The 15809-nt window shown below is 54.5% G+C and overlaps 9 protein-coding genes across 9 annotated transcripts; 6 read left to right on the top strand and 3 right to left on the bottom strand.

Moving 5' to 3' along the window:
• Positions 1 to 771: 771 nt before the first annotated feature.
• Positions 772 to 1520, bottom strand: CLAFUR5_04971 (uncharacterized protein; the record flags this gene model as incomplete). Its single annotated transcript, XM_047904119.1, has 2 exons — positions 772 to 1212; positions 1266 to 1520. The coding sequence occupies 2 exons, from the start codon at positions 1518 to 1520 to the stop codon at positions 772 to 774; spliced, it is 696 nt and encodes a 231-aa protein (XP_047760784.1).
• Positions 1521 to 2571: 1051 nt separating this feature from the next.
• CLAFUR5_04970 (Sphingolipid C9-methyltransferase 2) lies at positions 2572 to 4217 on the top strand (the record flags this gene model as incomplete). Its single annotated transcript, XM_047904118.1, has 2 exons — positions 2572 to 2727; positions 2787 to 4217. The coding sequence occupies 2 exons, from the start codon at positions 2572 to 2574 to the stop codon at positions 4215 to 4217; spliced, it is 1587 nt and encodes a 528-aa protein (XP_047760897.1).
• A 488-nt stretch (positions 4218 to 4705) lies between these two features.
• Positions 4706 to 5933, bottom strand: CLAFUR5_04969 (Phospho-2-dehydro-3-deoxyheptonate aldolase AMT16; the record flags this gene model as incomplete). Its single annotated transcript, XM_047904117.1, has 2 exons — positions 4706 to 5848; positions 5925 to 5933. The coding sequence occupies 2 exons, from the start codon at positions 5931 to 5933 to the stop codon at positions 4706 to 4708; spliced, it is 1152 nt and encodes a 383-aa protein (XP_047760590.1).
• A 152-nt stretch (positions 5934 to 6085) lies between these two features.
• CLAFUR5_04968 (uncharacterized protein) lies at positions 6086 to 6292 on the bottom strand (the record flags this gene model as incomplete). The annotated part of the gene is made up of 1 exon (XM_047904116.1): positions 6086 to 6292. The coding sequence occupies one exon, from the start codon at positions 6290 to 6292 to the stop codon at positions 6086 to 6088; it is 207 nt and encodes a 68-aa protein (XP_047760130.1).
• Positions 6293 to 6419: 127 nt separating this feature from the next.
• Positions 6420 to 7490, top strand: CLAFUR5_04967 (3-dehydroshikimate dehydratase; the record flags this gene model as incomplete). Its single annotated transcript, XM_047904115.1, has 1 exon — positions 6420 to 7490. The coding sequence occupies one exon, from the start codon at positions 6420 to 6422 to the stop codon at positions 7488 to 7490; it is 1071 nt and encodes a 356-aa protein (XP_047760230.1).
• Positions 7491 to 7782: 292 nt separating this feature from the next.
• Positions 7783 to 8736, top strand: CLAFUR5_04966 (uncharacterized protein; the record flags this gene model as incomplete). Its single annotated transcript, XM_047904114.1, has 1 exon — positions 7783 to 8736. One exon carries the CDS (start codon positions 7783 to 7785, stop codon positions 8734 to 8736), a length of 954 nt encoding a protein of 317 aa, XP_047760232.1.
• Positions 8737 to 9405: 669 nt separating this feature from the next.
• Positions 9406 to 10524, top strand: CLAFUR5_04965 (uncharacterized protein; the record flags this gene model as incomplete). Its single annotated transcript, XM_047904113.1, has 1 exon — positions 9406 to 10524. One exon carries the CDS (start codon positions 9406 to 9408, stop codon positions 10522 to 10524), a length of 1119 nt encoding a protein of 372 aa, XP_047760228.1.
• Positions 10525 to 12114: 1590 nt separating this feature from the next.
• CLAFUR5_04964 (uncharacterized protein) lies at positions 12115 to 12565 on the top strand (the record flags this gene model as incomplete). The annotated part of the gene is made up of 2 exons (XM_047904112.1): positions 12115 to 12283; positions 12339 to 12565. 2 exons carry the CDS (start codon positions 12115 to 12117, stop codon positions 12563 to 12565), a joined length of 396 nt encoding a protein of 131 aa, XP_047760586.1.
• A 675-nt stretch (positions 12566 to 13240) lies between these two features.
• CLAFUR5_04963 (uncharacterized protein) lies at positions 13241 to 15088 on the top strand (the record flags this gene model as incomplete). The annotated part of the gene is made up of 4 exons (XM_047904111.1): positions 13241 to 13469; positions 13785 to 13818; positions 13960 to 14087; positions 14142 to 15088. 4 exons carry the CDS (start codon positions 13241 to 13243, stop codon positions 15086 to 15088), a joined length of 1338 nt encoding a protein of 445 aa, XP_047760589.1.
• Between the last annotated feature and the right edge of the window lie 721 nt (positions 15089 to 15809).

Genomic DNA, 15809 nt, shown 5'->3' with positions numbered 1-15809 from the left:
GTCGAGTCAGGGAACGGTCAGGAGGTCGCAATTACCAGCTTGAGCCACTCACCACAGAGCCGGGCCTTCGCCAACTCTCCGCGCAAATACTGCATAATCAAGCCACTATGCTCACAAAGACGACATTTGGGGAACGACAGCACCCTCGAACTGGCAAAACCAGCGCCAAGAATTCAACATGTCGGTCTCCCAGTCTTCTCCGCATGACGCCCAAAGTACCACCTCCAGCACAACATTACGTGCTTCCACACCTGGGGCATCTTCTTCTCATAGCACCGACATCTCGGGTTCTCCACACGATACGATAGACGAGACCATCCTTCTGAAGAAAATTCTCAAGCAACTCCGCAAACTCAACAGCGCCGCCCTTGCCCTGATCCTGACGAAAGATCAGAAATTCAGTCATAAAAGACATACAGAGGCGATGCGTGCGATGATTGCGGACGCTAGAGCGACGTTGAGGAGGAGCGGGGATAAGCTTGAGACTGCGGTCCAGATGCTTGAGGATGCGACTGAGGGGCTCTTGGAGATGGCGTGGGGGTGTGAGTGTCGTGAGGACCCAGTGGATGGGGAGATGATGGTTGTGAGGGGGAGGAGGGTAAGGGTTGTGGTCTGTGAGGTCTGTAGAGCGGAGGAGATGACCTAGCTCCTGCGAAGAGAATCAGGATGCAGGCTGCAAAAGACTACCCCGGGGGGTGTGCCACAGCCGACCTCTTGCACCATCAGCCCATGTCCCACGGCCGCAATTTCGTCGCGCATCCCTGAGAGACTCTACGCATCGTCCACAAACCTCACCTGCACCTTCCGTCCATTCACCATCTCCCCCTCAATCTGATCCTTGATCAGAGTAGCCTGCTCCTCGCTATTAAACCTCGCCAACACATCCGTCACCGACTCGCCACCATGCTTCCATTCTTCGGTCTCCAGCTCGGCACCAGCTGCGTACACATCCAGAAGCCCCTTCATCGCCTCCTCGAACTTTGGGTACTGCCAGGTCGAGAGACGGGCGAGACCGAGGCAAGAGGTGGCGCCGGGGTCTTTGCTGGTCTCGCCGCCGTAGGGACGCCAGAATTCGATCTCGGGCTCGCAGGCGTCGTCTTCGATAATAGGCTTGCGTTTGGAGCTGCGGGTCGTTCGCGCTGGTTTGGAGGTTTGGCCTTTCTTGGGCTTGGTGGACTTCGTGATTTTCTGGGGCTTGGGCTTTGACTTTTCCTGGGGCTTTGTTAGCATGCGTGTCTGACCTATCACCAATCTCGATAACTCACGGTTGCCTTCTTTCCCTTCTTCTTCTTCTCTCCCTCAACGTCATCACCCGCATCTTCCTCCTCGTCGTCATCCCCAAATAGCGCCTCCTCCTCCTTGCGGTTGATCAGCGCGCGCAGATTGCCAGCGTGCTCGTTGTTCTGGTGGATGAGAGCGGTCCAAGCGGATTGAGGTGTGGCAGATGCGTTCTTGACTTTGTTCGCGGCAATGCCGGCGGCGCGGACTTTGGCCCAGGACTGGGGTTTGCGTGGCGCCATATTTGTGGTGGTGTGAAGTGATGGTGTTGGTGGGTTTCGTGGTGGTTGGAAGTTCAGGTGGCGGCATGTGGACTACGGCGCAAAGGCTCGTATTTGAGGGGCGGAATCTGAGGGCAGTGGATGAGCGTCGTCTCTGAGATGCAAGAATCTGATCTTGTGACTGCGACGTCGAGTGATCTAGATGGACCGAAACTTCGTTCACTGTCTTGTGCCCCACTGAAGGAAATCGAGTGAGCAGACTCATCTTGGAGGTTAGCATGTGAGGCACGAAAGTACTCGAAAATCACAGGGTTCTGAGTGCAGGTGTAGGCTCGGGATCACACCTGCAGATGGCCATGAGAGGCTTTCTTGTTCGCCATCGGGTGAGCCCGTGGCGATCAGGATGTGATTGTCGAAGTTGCATACCATCCCAGCGGCCTGCATGTGTGTCTCCTTCTTTGATGACATAATCGCCGAACAACGTGTTGGCAATCAAGCAGACTGTCACTTCCATCATACTCAATGCTTCTGGCACATGAACTTGTTCCGCCATTCGGAACACGCCACAAGCCGCAACGCATGATTTCCCCCCTAAGGACAGTGCAGGCAGCATGCTGCTGAACCACCTCCGCGATCTCGTTCAGGCCGCAGCTGGCTGATCGCTCGTTGGACGTGCCAGTATGTCGTAGGGGACTCAGTGTCGGACAGATTCGCCGGATGACCATCAATGCAGGTTGAGCACAGCGTTATTTCTCGTACGCCCCCTTGGCTGCTACCGTGGCTGTCCCCTTGTTCTGAGCACAAGCAGACACATTCGCACAGTGTCAAGGTCTACGATGGCGTCTACCATGGCTTCGTATTCGCGTCCGGCGAGAATGAGACATCAGATGGATATGATGATATGCCCATGAGTGAATGATGTTGGTAGAAAGTGCATTGCCAAGTGATTCTGGTGGGCATGTTTCATGTGTGCCAGGGTCCACGTCAATTCGCGAGCTCCCAGTCCTCGGTCCTGACTTGCTCGCTGCTGCTGTTCTCCCTCCCCCCTTCACCGCCGACATTGCCATTGTCCATGGGCACTGCCATCAACATGTTCCAAAGCAGACAGTCGGACGGCAGCAAGAACCCGGGCATCTCCGCCCCGGAGGACGACTTCGAGTTCGTCGAGACTCCCGCTGCTCCCTCGCCAGCGCCAGAATCGCAAAACTATGGCGTGCGGACAACTTCGGTGGGCAGAAGCATTCACTTCATGTCTGTGCTACGTCGTACTAACATATGCCATGACAGTACCCGGCAATCAAGAACGCCCCTCTCCCCGCCGACGGCCCAGCGAGCGACACATTCAACAACCTCTTCCTCTTCACCCTCCTAGCAACCATCCCCGCCTACTTCTCCTGGCAAGTCGGCGGTGGCCTCTTCACATGGATCTTCTTCGCCATCCTCACCGCCGTCCCCATCCTCATGGCCTTCTGGACCGTCGCGTCGTCTATGAGTCCTCGCCTGAACGAGAAGGCCCGCTACCCAGGTGCACCTATCGAGCACTACCTCGACTTCAAGAGCGATGAGGACAGGAGAAGGTACAGAGGCAAGAACAAGATTCCCATGGAAACCTTTCACGAGATGTACTTTGACGAGAAGGTGGACTTCAAGGGTGATTGTCTGGAGGTTATGGAGTACAGACACGACTGGGCCAACTTCCGATTCACTCTGTCGCTGTTCTGGTTCTTCTTGACTGGTATGATGCCTGAGGTGATTCTTCACTCCCGCTCGCAGGATGAGGAGCAGGTTCGCGACCACTACGATCGTGGTGATGACTTCTATGGATGGTTCTTGGGTCCGCGTATGATCTACACCTCCGGAATCATCTCAGACATCAACAAGGAAGAGACTCTCGAGCAGCTGCAGGACAACAAGCTCTCCATCGTGTGCGAGAAAATCGGTCTCAAGAAGGGCGAGAGCATGCTCGATATTGGCTGCGGCTGGGGCACCCTCGCCAAGTTCGCATCTGTCAACTACGGCGCAGAAGCTACTGGTGTCACCCTTGGTCGCAACCAGACTGCCTGGGGCAACAGTGGTCTCCGCAAAGCCGGCATCCCCGAAGAGCAGAGCCGCATCTTGTGCATGGATTACCGCGACATCCCTGTCCCATCCGGTGGCTACAACAAAATCACCTGCCTCGAAATGGCCGAGCACGTCGGTGTCCGCTACTTCAGCACCTTCCTCAGCCAGGTCCACAACATGCTCGACGACGACGGTGTCTTCTTCCTGCAAATCGCTGGTCTGCGCAAGAGCTGGCAGTACGAGGACCTGATCTGGGGCTTGTTCATGAACAAGTACATCTTCCCCGGCGCTGACGCATCAACACCACTTGGTTTCTTCGTCGACAAGCTCGAGGGCGCAGGCTTCGAAGTCAAGGCTGTCGATACCATTGGCGTGCACTACTCGGCAACTCTCTGGAGATGGTACCGCAACTGGCTCGCCAACAAGGATAAGATTATCCCCAAGTATGGCGTGAGATGGTACAGAATCTGGGAATTCTTCCTCGCTTACAGCACTATCATCTCCCGTCAAGGTAGCGCGACTTGCTACCAGCTCACTCTGGTCAAGAACATCAACTCTACCCACCGCATTGAGGGCGTGCCGAACCAACATGGTCTGCATGGTGCGCTTGACGCGAGCAAGGCTGCAGGCAAGTCGAGCTTTCCATCGACCAAGTAGGATATGTTGATGGAAACCTTTGGCTTTGTCTGAACAGTGGTGATGTTACCGAGTCACCACTTTCGCCGTTCCTCATCGTGTGGAGCTTGCCACAAGCCACGAGTTCGTGCAGCTAGTAGCCATCGCCGCGAAGACGGGAAAAGAAGCTCTGGTGTCCGCGGACCTCCACGACGCTGGTGCCTGTGTGTGGAAGTGGCAGTCTAGCTCGTGATGCAGGAAGTTGCTCGGTAGACCTTGGAGGCGAATGCAACAGACGGCGTACACAATGAGATCGTCGCAGATGTGGTCAGAAAGCAACATTGTGACAAAAAAGTACCTGTATATCATGCATCACCGAGATGGCAGCAATGCTGCTCGTGAAAGCAATTCTAGCCCTTGCTACCATGATGTCCCTCCCAGCCTCATAACTTTTGCGCTCTCGTTTTGGTACGCCTCTCTAACGCCACGCCGTGAAACCACGCAGTGCACATTCCCAATGCTGCTGCTGCCTAAGCATGTCCATTCACGCCATTAGCCTCCGGCTTCACGGCCCCCAACTTCTCCCGTCTCGCCGCGACAGCCTCAGCAAGCTCCTGCAGCACCTTCTCCGTATCCTCCCAATTGATACACGCATCCGTAATACTCACACCATACTTCAAGCCCGCCTTACCCTCCTTCGGGACCTTCTGATTCCCCTCGTTAATGTTCGACTCAATCATCACACCACAGATGGCGGTTTCGCCAGCCTTGATCTGCTCAGCGATATCGTGCGCGACCTTGGGCTGGTTCTTATGGTTCTTCTCGCTGTTTCCATGGCTGCAGTCGACCATGAGGTATGGACGGAGGCCTTTGGATACTATTGCCTCTTTTGCGCCGGCGATGCTCTTGCTGTCGTAGTTTGTTCCCTTGTTCCCACCGCGCAGGATTACAAAGCAATCGTCGTTGCCTACAGTCCCTACGATTGCGACGTTACCGGGTTTCGTCACGGAGAGGAAGTGGTGGGGATGCTTGACTGCGCCGATTGCGTCGATGGCGACGGTGAGGGAGCCGTCGGTGCCGTTCTTGAAACCGACTGGGAAGGAAAGTCCTGAGGCGAGTTCGCGGTGGACTTGGGACTCCGTTGTGCGGGCGCCGACGGCTCCGACTGAGATCAGGTCGGCGGTGTATTGCGGGGAGATTGTATCGAGCATTTCCGACGCCAGGGGCATGCCCTTGGTCGTCAGATCGAGATACATCTGTCTAGCGGTCCTCAAGCCCTTGTTGATATTGTACGTATTATCAATATCCGGATCGTTCACAAGGCCCTTCCAGCCCACCGTCGTGCGGGGCTTCTCGAGGTATGCGCGCATGACAATGACCAAATCATCCTCGTACTTTCTCTTCAGCTCTAGGAGGCGATCGCAGTAGTCGAGAGCCATCTGAGGGTCGTGGATGCTGCAGGGGCCGACGACGACCATCAGCCGCCGGTTGGGGTCGCGGCCTTGGACGACTTCGGTCGATTCGTTGCGGCCGGCGAGGACGGTCTTGATGGAGGCTTCCGTTTGGCGGATCTCGTGTTGCAGGAGGTCGGGAGGAGTGAGGGGCGTCATACCCCGGATGCGGAAGTCTTCGACGCCGTTGCGGTCGCCGACGTTGGCGTTTGGCATGAAGAACTGGACCATGGTGTGGTTAGTATGGTTGGGGTTGGGGGTGTTGGAAGCGGTGGAAGTGTGGGATGGTTGTCCTTACTTCTGACATGTTGGCTAGCGATATATTGATGTCTGGGAGGTGTAGAAGGTTCACAGCAGTGAAATGAGAGGAGTTGAAGAGTCATCTTCCCACTGGCACTGCACATGCAGGGTCCAGCTGAGTCAACGCTTGTTGCCATTGGCTCTTTCGGCTTCTTTCATTCACTTCTTGCTCACTTCACCGCCACCATGAGAAGCTAGTGCGAGCACATGATTGTGTTCAAGCATGTCTGCCACGTTCAAGCCTCGCCTGAGCGCGTCCACGAGCATCTCCGTGCCCAGGGTGAAGAGGTCCCGAGTCCCATCTGGACCACCCCGACTGAACTCGACGTCACTTTGCATCATCATCAAGTCGGCCTCGAGCAACATGATGTATCTTACTTATCCGTCCATGAAGAAATACTGACATAGACACCCTCTTGCAGCTCCTTCTCTCGACACTCGAAACCAGACGCGAGAAACATACATATCCCACATCATCAAGCATCGACACAACATGGACTCACTCCAGAACTTGCCACTGGCATACGCCTCCGTCTCGATTGGCTACAAAGACGAGCACACGCTGCCGAAGAAGCTTGATGCCATCGCAAATGCTGGTTTCCAAGCAATTGAACTTGGAATGCCAGATCTGGTGGCGTTTGCCAACCAACATCTGAAGACTGGCCAGCAAGGAGGATCCAAGGGGATTGGCGACCACGATTTCGATGATCTCGTTTCTATCGGCAAACTTCTCAAGACGATGCTCGATGCTAAGCGTCTCAAAGTCTTCATGATGCAGCCCTTCGCCAACTTCGAAGGCTGGCTAGAGGCTTCCCCAGAGCGAAAGGATGCCTGGGAGAGAGTCGAAGGCTGGACGAGCGTGATGGAAGCTGTCGGATGCGATATGCTTCAAGTTGGATCTTCAGACTCACCCGAGGAGAAGATTGGCAAAGATCGTGGGCGTTTCGTGAAAGACCTTCGTGAGCTGGCAGACAAGCTTGCTCAAAAGAACATGCGCGTTGCCTACGAGAACTGGTGCTGGTCAACCCATGCTCCAGACTGGGCAGATGTCTGGGATATATGCCAGAAGGTCGATCGACCTAACTTCGGCCTCTGTCTCGACACCTTCCAATCTGCTGGTGGCGAGTGGGGCGATCCGACCACGAAATCCGGCATACTCGAGGATGGCCGTACCCCAGAACGGGTAGAGGCAGACTGGAAGAAGTCCTGCAACCGTCTGGCCACGACAGTACCGAAAGACAAGATCTATCTTCTCCAGATCTCTGATGCATACAAGGTCAATCAGCCACCAGTTGGTCCGCTTGAGAAGAAGGAGATTGATGGTCTGCGACCGCGTGGCAGGTGGAGCCATGACTTCCGACCGCTACCATTCGAGGGCTATCTGCCCGTCGTGGACTTTACAAAGGCTGTACTGGATACTGGCTTTCGAGACTGGTTCTCTTACGAAGTCTTCGAGCTGAGGGCACCAGATGGTAAGCCTAAAGAATACGACATCCACGACTTCGCAAAGCAAGCCATGAATACGCAGAAGCGCCTTGTTGAGGCTGTCGCCAAGGCCTCGTGATCTTCTCTTCTTTGAAGGGAAGATGATCGGGATAAGACGCCATGCGATTCTGCAGACTTCATTGCTTCGTTCGTGAATCGAGTCTCGAGTACTCGGCTGCGTCAAGGACTCCCGACTGGCGTCGCGGCGGAACAGTAGTGCACCATGCCACAGCAACATTACCTATAGCACTTCAATAAACGACTACTATAAGCGACCGACCTTCTCGAAGGCCGATCAAGTTAATCCTGCCACGCCCCTGAGCAGCATCTACAACTCACGCATCCCCATCCGCTGATCTAACACCGCAGACATGGACCTCGAATTGCAAAACATTTTGCGCTCAGTCCGAGATGGCGACCTGATACTCATCAACGGAGCTTCGATCCCCTCCACTTGTTCACACTTCCGGCCAACATATTTGGATCACCTCCTGGTCGTGGTCAACAACGCTGAGCGCATTCGTCGTGGCGAAGACCCGTTCTTCGTCTTGGTGGCCCCAATCAATGCGCGAGATGCTCGAGACCTCCTGTTACCAAACCAGCCAATGATCTGGTCGTTCAATTATAGCGTCCGCCGGGTACAGGCCTTGCCCATCGAACAATTTATGCGGCGGGGCTTCTCCTCGGTCATTCTCCGACCTAGTATCGAAGTTTTGAGAGCCACGATCTGGCAAGGCCAATGCCCATTCGAGTGCGACCGCGGAACAATTCGCATCACACCAAGGACTTCACGGGAGCTGGGTATCTTTGTGAGCCATGGCAGAGCTCTCGGCAACAGCTGGACCCTATGTCCGTATTGCATGGATCCTGAGCTCTTTCAAAACCACGAAGAGATGGTTCAGAATTGGAGTCGTATCAGCATGTTCAACATCCAGCAGATCCATACCCACGTCCGCCAGGTCAATCACCAACGCCGGCTCCTGCACTTCAGGCCATTTCCGCTGAACATCGACCTCCCAACACTTGCTTCCGGCACGCAGACTTACTTGGTCATGCAATACCAAGGATCTGCCCATCAGCACCCGCATGCTGCGGAGATAGGTTCTTCAGCTGGCCTTATCTCCAAGCCTGCGAGCTACTTTATGGTCACTGGAGTCATGGTTCCTGGCGACGATGACTGCGTGGTCTGTAAGGATATCTTCAACGAGAACGACCCCGTGGTTGAGCTTCCATGCGGACACCGCTTCCACTGCGACTGCTTGGCGCCTTGGCTCGATCAGGGCAACAGGACTTGTCCGACTTGCCGCGCCGTGGTGCCAGAATGATCAGTGACCTTGACCTTGCAAGGGCAAGCCATTGTGCTCCCTCTTCCTTGACAGCCAGCGACGAGTACAACTTATTGTGTCTTTTCTGCTCTAGTATTTGATTCTTGGCACTGACGTTCGAATGTAGGTCAACATTACTCCCAGATAACCACATTCGAAGCGTTGGATTCAATGTGCCGCGATCCATCCACATGGCGGTTTATGTTTGGCACCCACCGTTCATTGTACAGCACATGAGGCCACCGACTGACCATTGGCCCAGATTGTCGGATACGCGCCAATTAGCTTATCACTGCGGCAACTCGGTCGTAAAGGTAGCCCGAAGAACAGTCTCACATCTCCACATTTGCTTATGTGAATCGCAGAAACAAGGCTGTACCTAGTGCGTTATGCTTATGCTGTTTCGGAACAGTCAGCAAGGTCCGAGCCTAGCCGTGTAGCATATATGAACGGCCAACATGACCTTGATCGTGTCAACGAGGTGTTTGTCTAATCTACTGACTATGATAGCAAACAGGACTGTCAGCATCCACAAAAAGGCCTTACACGCAGACTTGTACCCCTGCTTTGCCACGATTGCATCGATACACCCCAGGCCAGTGAATCTTGGCATTGCATACCGACCACATCATCCCAGTCGATATCGGCCCACGGCACTACGAGGCTCCGATGACTCCAGAACATAAGGCATCCTTGCACGATGCACGTGAAGGCGACTTCATCTTGGTCGAACAACAGGGTGGATACTGGTACCTGCTTTGTATCAGCGCTTTCAGACTGGACAGTGACGATGTGAGGATTTTGATCAAGTCAATACAAAACCCGACCAAACAAGATGTCTGGAGATACCAACAATACGGGACGTGGCGATTCCGACTAGAGAGCTGGTCAAGAGATGCGTACGATGTGAGAGCGGTGCTGAGGAAGACGGACACATTGACCATCAGACCGAATGTGGAAATCCTCAAGCAGAAACTCGGTTGTGCATGCCTCTACGAACACTGTACCCAAGGCCTGATCCGCATCACACCAACAACACAAGTCGACATCCGCTTCCGCGCCTCAGGCGAACGAACGCGCGCCCACCGGGCCCGACAAGATCTCAGATCTCTTTGCCCGTTCTGCATGGGCCAAACCCTCTTCGACCAGCACGAACACCTCGCTACCCACCCCGATCGCTATCCCATGGACGTCTACGCCCAGCACACCCTCGCCATCAACTGCAAACGCCAGCAACTGAACTACGCTCCCCTGCTCACTGATATCGACCTCGGCACCATGCAGCCTCTAGACCTGGCAGCGCCGCCTCCTCTGAATCCAGCGCTGGCGTGGAATCTTGCAGCTAGTTTTCAAGCGAAGGAAGTTGCCAAGTCGAAAGAGCCGGCGAGGCTTTCGACGCATGAGTTCGAGTGGTTCAAGACTGCCAATGAACGTGTCAACAATGATGTCTGTGGGATTTGTCGAGAGGCTTATGAGGAGGGGGAACTGATCGCGGATCTGCCGTGTTTGCATTTTTTTCATGAGGGGTGTGTGAAGCAGGCTTTTGCGTCTAAGGGTGGGGCGGCAAAGTGTCCGCTTTGTTTGTGTCGGGTGGATAGGGAGAGGAGGACGGGAGAGGGCGCAGAGACGGGGCTGGAGAGGGGGAGGAGTGGTGGGGTAGAGGATCTCGATGGTGAGGGAGGGCATTCAGATAACGAGATGCCTTTTGTTGCGGTGCGGCAGCCTATGCGATCGCCGGACGTTGTTGAGAATGCGACGAGGGTGTGGCTGGCGAGTATGGGGCATTGACTTGAGTGATGGTTCAAAGCCAGCGTCAACCTTGGCCCTCCTTAGTCGCTCTTACGCACCCGTCTTGGTGGACCCTCTCCAGAACCAACGTCAAGTGTCAGTTACGGTATGGGAGACAGTTAGATATCCTACTACTGCCGTCTGGCTCTACCCACGACTCAAGAGGTCGCATGTCACTAGTCTTTGTGGCAGAAGGATTCCGAATCGAGGCAACGACCTGGGAGATCAGCCCGCACGGCTACAAACAATTTAAGAGGTGACGGTACGATCACCCGTCGAGTCCGCCACGGCCGACAATATACTGTGGTAACGAGTGCTCGGCCTTGGACCAGTGAGAGAAAGCGTTGCTGTCGGCTTGGCTTCATTGGTCGATATGTGCCAATTGCGACTTGGTGCGAGGCACTATATGCATGCTGCAACACGTGGCACACTGTGGAGGCTTAGCGCTGCACTAATCGATATCAATCACATGTTAATAGCCTTACAGCCTGAAAGGCTCTTTGCGCATTGTGCTCTTTGTGCTTTTTAACAGCAGTACAGACAAAGACTTGGTAAAGCTGCTCACGTGCTTCTTCACACCCGGAGAACGCAATGCCGAAAAGGTGTGTCTGCTTTGGTCTATCTGCATGAGCTGAGTGCGACCTAGCGAACCATTTCCTCGCCTGTCGACGTCACATCAAGAAGTGTGGAGGGTCCCCGCGAGCCTTCGGAGAGAAGAAGTAGAAGCAGGAACCCGCCCTCTAGAAAATTTCCGGCTGTCCTTTGCTACCTTCTTGCCCTGTCTGTTACAAATTTGGCCAGTGGTAATCACGACCAGACGCAGAGCCTCAGGCGATGCGACCACACCTGGTCTCGGACCGTGCCCTGAGGTCCAGACGCTAGATCCTCCTTGAGCGCCCACCATTTCTGTGCGCTGGCAGCTACCGCCGTGGGCACGTCGTGCCTATCCAGTCATTGCAATGCCACACAGCAAATCGCAGACTGTCCGGTCGTCGGCAACACACCCGACGTGTGGCAGCTGTCACGGCCATACACGACAGCCTGGCCTCTTTCAGCGCCCAACGTGGTCGTACGTCAGAGACCTAGCCCAAAGCAGAACATGGTCCAGCGGCCGCCAATACCCATCGACTGACAGCGTAGTCAGCCCATGCTGTACTCAGTCGATGTCGATGATGCTTTCCTTTGGTTCGTGGGCCACGCCGCACGATGGACCATGCATCCTTGCGAAGAGTCTCAGGCAACACTTTCAGGCTCGTGAAGCTGTCATGAAGTGGAACTGCGGTGACGATGGTCACACAAAGGGTAGCCAGGGAGGTGACAGCCTGTCACATCACTGTGCCGGCAAGGCGAAGAGCAAGTCCGCACTGAGATCAACACTTCTATCGTGTCTGCCACCAACATCTCCTACCCGACCAGGTTCAGGTCGTTGTCGAGACTCTCTAGCTCCATCGCAACTTCGTGCGAACACCCTACATTCTACTCACGGACAGGACACAACAGCAAGCAATCCACCACTCGACACTAGCCTCGACCGGGGTACCATTCTGCTCGCCCGTATCGGCAAACATCATCTCCGACAAGTTTAACACGATGTCACAACCCCTGAGCAAACCAAAGACGCCCTCTAATCATGGATGGCCGTGTACCTGTCAAGTCTGCGTGAGGACCACCGTCGTACACATGGGCGGCGGCTTTGCGCCGATGTCCTCAGAGCAGCGCATCAGTCTTCAACATCCCTACGCCAGCAATGCCATCAACAGTAAGCTTGCAAAACATCTCAATACACATATTCGACTGACCTCGGGCAATTCAAGGAGACGTAATTGCACTGCAGGCCATCAAGCCGCGCTCTACTGAGCCTTGGTCAACCTATCGCATGAACGACAATGTCGCTGTAGCAGACCTTGGTAAACACGATTTTCCAAAGACACGACTTTACCCTGTTGAGATCAAGGGCCTCCAAGGAACTACTGGTCTGAAGGCGACACGGGGCCCATCGAAGTTGCCAAAGCCAATGGAGCGCATGAGGCAATTATCCTGAGAGAGGAGGGTCATGTAGGTGGAGAGCGAAATGCTGGGAGCATAGAGGAATACAATTCAGCCATAGTCAGAGAGGCCAGCGTAACGTAGACCCAGGTCTTTACATCTACGATGTCACTACCCAGCTTCGCCTACGTTTCTCCACCCCAGGTGCTATGAACCTGAGCTACGCTAGAGCCCCATCCTGTAGCCCAGATTTACCTCGTCAAGAGCCACCGCACCGTCTGCTGGACCCACACCTCTTCCTTTGCTCACGAGCCAAAAGCTGCCCAGAGTCTGTATCGCGAATGCTACTCCTGATGCTTACGCAACCATCAAAATCTTCGACACCTTGTCTCTCTAGCATCATCTTGCGTGGCTGGACATCGTGTCTGGGACAACAAGGAATCTGCTTAGCAAACAGTCCCAGAGACATTCTGCAACTACGAGTCTCTATGTGTTTGTTGCTCACGGCAATGTCAAAGGGCAGTCAGTGCCGTCCATCTATATAGGTGCAGGATACGGCCACCGCACGGTGACACTGCCATTTTAACTCAACATGACGAAGTGGTGTCTTCACGTTCACCAAGGCCAAGGTGGTGTCATGGAGCTCCCGGTCACGAGAATCTGCCATGACAAGGCACTGCGTTCCAACAAACTTCCATGCTATAGCGCCAACCTGACGAACCTGCTTGTGATGCCAATCGATGACCCAAGTTTGATCGGAGTTGCCGACAAGCCAGGCTCAGACAGCATGGATGGTATCGAGAACAGCCAGGACAGCGGCAAGAGCAACAGTGACGCCAACGGGACTCGTGAAAGTTCCGCTGCATCGCTACACCACGACGAGTCGCACTGTAGCGAACTATGGCCAGAACGGTATGGCTGGGAGGCTACCAAGCGCTTCGACAACCACATTGACTGTGGTCAGACTAGGTCGGGGTGGGAGTGGAATCATGTTTGGCGCCACGACAGCAGTTGGGAGCCAAGCGAGGCACAACTTGCAGAACACAGGAACTGCTTGCTGGTGGATAGTATCGTGACCTCGTAGATAGCTAGTGTGAGATGATGGAGCATAGAGTGCAGTAGGCCGATAATAGAAAGGCAGGAAGCATGAAGAATCGAGTCTGTTTAGTATGTGTTAGTGTGAAGCGAATTCACGAATCATGCGTCTTGCCTTGTTCTCATTGTACTTACTGTGTCCCGCAGCGTGTATCGCTGAGCCTGAGTCGTTGCCACAGGGTTCCACATGGGTCTGGATCTCGAACGCCGGAGGTTTGTCCTACTGGCATTGTCAATGCCCTTTCGCGTAGTTGATGGTAGCCTCTTTTGTTTGCTATACCACAAAGTACCTGGCCATGGAGCCTCAAGGTATATAACATCGATGGTCGGTTCCTGAACAGCTGTTCAACATAGCTTCAGCATCGTGGCTAACTGGTACCTCCACTTGTATCAAGGCCAAGGCGGCGTCTTCGAGCTTCCAGTCGAGAAGATGTGCTACGACGGGGAACGACGTTTCATAGACGCTGTTGGGTCCGCTGGCTGTAGGACATGTGTCTGCATCTATGTCGGCCTCGATGATAAACACTGTTTTGCAGCCCACATAGCAGCCAGCATCCACCTTCAGGATCGCGATAGAGGCAAAAAGATATGGTCGGTGACTGAGGAGCAGGGAACCGACCTTGAAACATACATCCACAAGAAGCTCAGCGAAGACGAAAGGTTGGTGGAGCTTGTCCGCTCAGAGAAGTACCAGCGGTCTGTAAAGAAGGCAGTATGTTGTTGTCCGCACCCGGATCGTAAAGGCAGAAAGTCTTTTGGCAGGCATATCATTGACGCCATTGAGAATTTCTTTGACCTAAAGGGTGTGAAGGTGCAGGCTGCCCATGGACTTGTAGTCGAGCATAGGAGCCCGCCGGAAGCTTTCCTCTGCCGGTACCGGTGGGAAGAGGAAGACGACTTTGATGCCCGTGACGAGATGTGGCGTTCCTCGGACGATGAAAGTATCGGAGAAAGGAATGTCAACGAGGAAGGTGGAGAGCAAGCCAACGCCGGGTCCAGTAACGAGATGCGGCCCTCCTCTGGCAATGGGAGTAGCGGAGAACGCAATGCCAACGACAGGAGCGGACAGGTTGCCAACATCGGGCTCAGTAACGAAATGCGGCCTTCTTCTGGTGCTGGAGAAAGACGAGAAACGGATGCCGACGACAATGGCGATCAGTCGGAGAACAACAATGGCAGAGCTTCAGAGGGCGACGGCGGCGCTAGAGTTCCCGGGCTGGAAGAGATTGACAGACCGCGCAAGGACATGGACGAAAATGCTGCCGGTGCTGAAACGCAAAGCAGCAACGATGGGACACCGCAAGAGCTGTGGCCAGCCGACTATGGCTGGGAGGGAGTGAAGCGGGTAGTGGGATGGGAAACGAAGGAGTTTGGGAGGCCCGTGAACGGCGAGTGGAATCTTGTGTGGCGTAAGGATGGGGGTGGATGGCGCAGTGGTCCCGATAGGCTTCATGTCGAGCTGGAATGCTTAGAAGAGACTTGATCAGTAGTACGTTAGTTCGAGCATCGTTCGACATAGCGAGCAAAACTTGTGGTACGATCGAGACCCATCAGTGACTTCTCCCCATGCCACACATGTATATGTCTTCATCGCTTTAGTCCGCCATCCATTGAGCTTGAGGAAAAGAGCGGGTCTGAAACGTGAAGCGACTCCTGCCCGTACCAGAGGTTCAGTGCAGTCGGCATCAATCTTGCGCGTGAGTGTCCGGAGACACTCGATAGTGACCTCACCACATTGGACATCCTGAAGGTGATGTGGCGGGCGTGAAATCTGTTCTTCTGCGCATGAATTCGAAGAGGAGGGAGACTTGAGGATGGAGATGAACCGTTGGAGTGGCAACAGATGTGCTTGCTGGCCAGAAGACCTTCAGCTGTGCCACAGTCATGGGTTGAGGTGATGGTGAGCCACCACGCGTTCACGGCCAGGAGAAATGGCTGGCCGTTGGTGACCATCTCATGACCAGACGCGTGTCAGGCAGCCCTGGCAAGACAGGCCCTCTGCGGGGACGTTGTTGTCGAGCCTTGATCTATACCGGACTTGCTGGAGTATTCTGCGCGATGCGTGGGTGAGGTGCATCATGCATGTGATGGCAAAGTTGCAAAGTGGACGAAGAGGAAGGTCCGAGCGCTCGGATCGTCGGCAAGCACGTTGTTGCCCACGTGCACGTCTCTGTTTCGACGTCACGTTCTCTTGTGCAACGCTC

Source organism: Fulvia fulva, chromosome 4 (assembly GCF_020509005.1).
Source record: "Fulvia fulva chromosome 4, complete sequence".
Lineage (NCBI taxonomy): Eukaryota > Fungi > Ascomycota > Dothideomycetes > Mycosphaerellales > Mycosphaerellaceae > Fulvia > Fulvia fulva.
The sequence above is the reverse complement of the archived record's forward strand: the minus strand, read 5'-3'. Positions and strand labels throughout refer to the sequence as shown.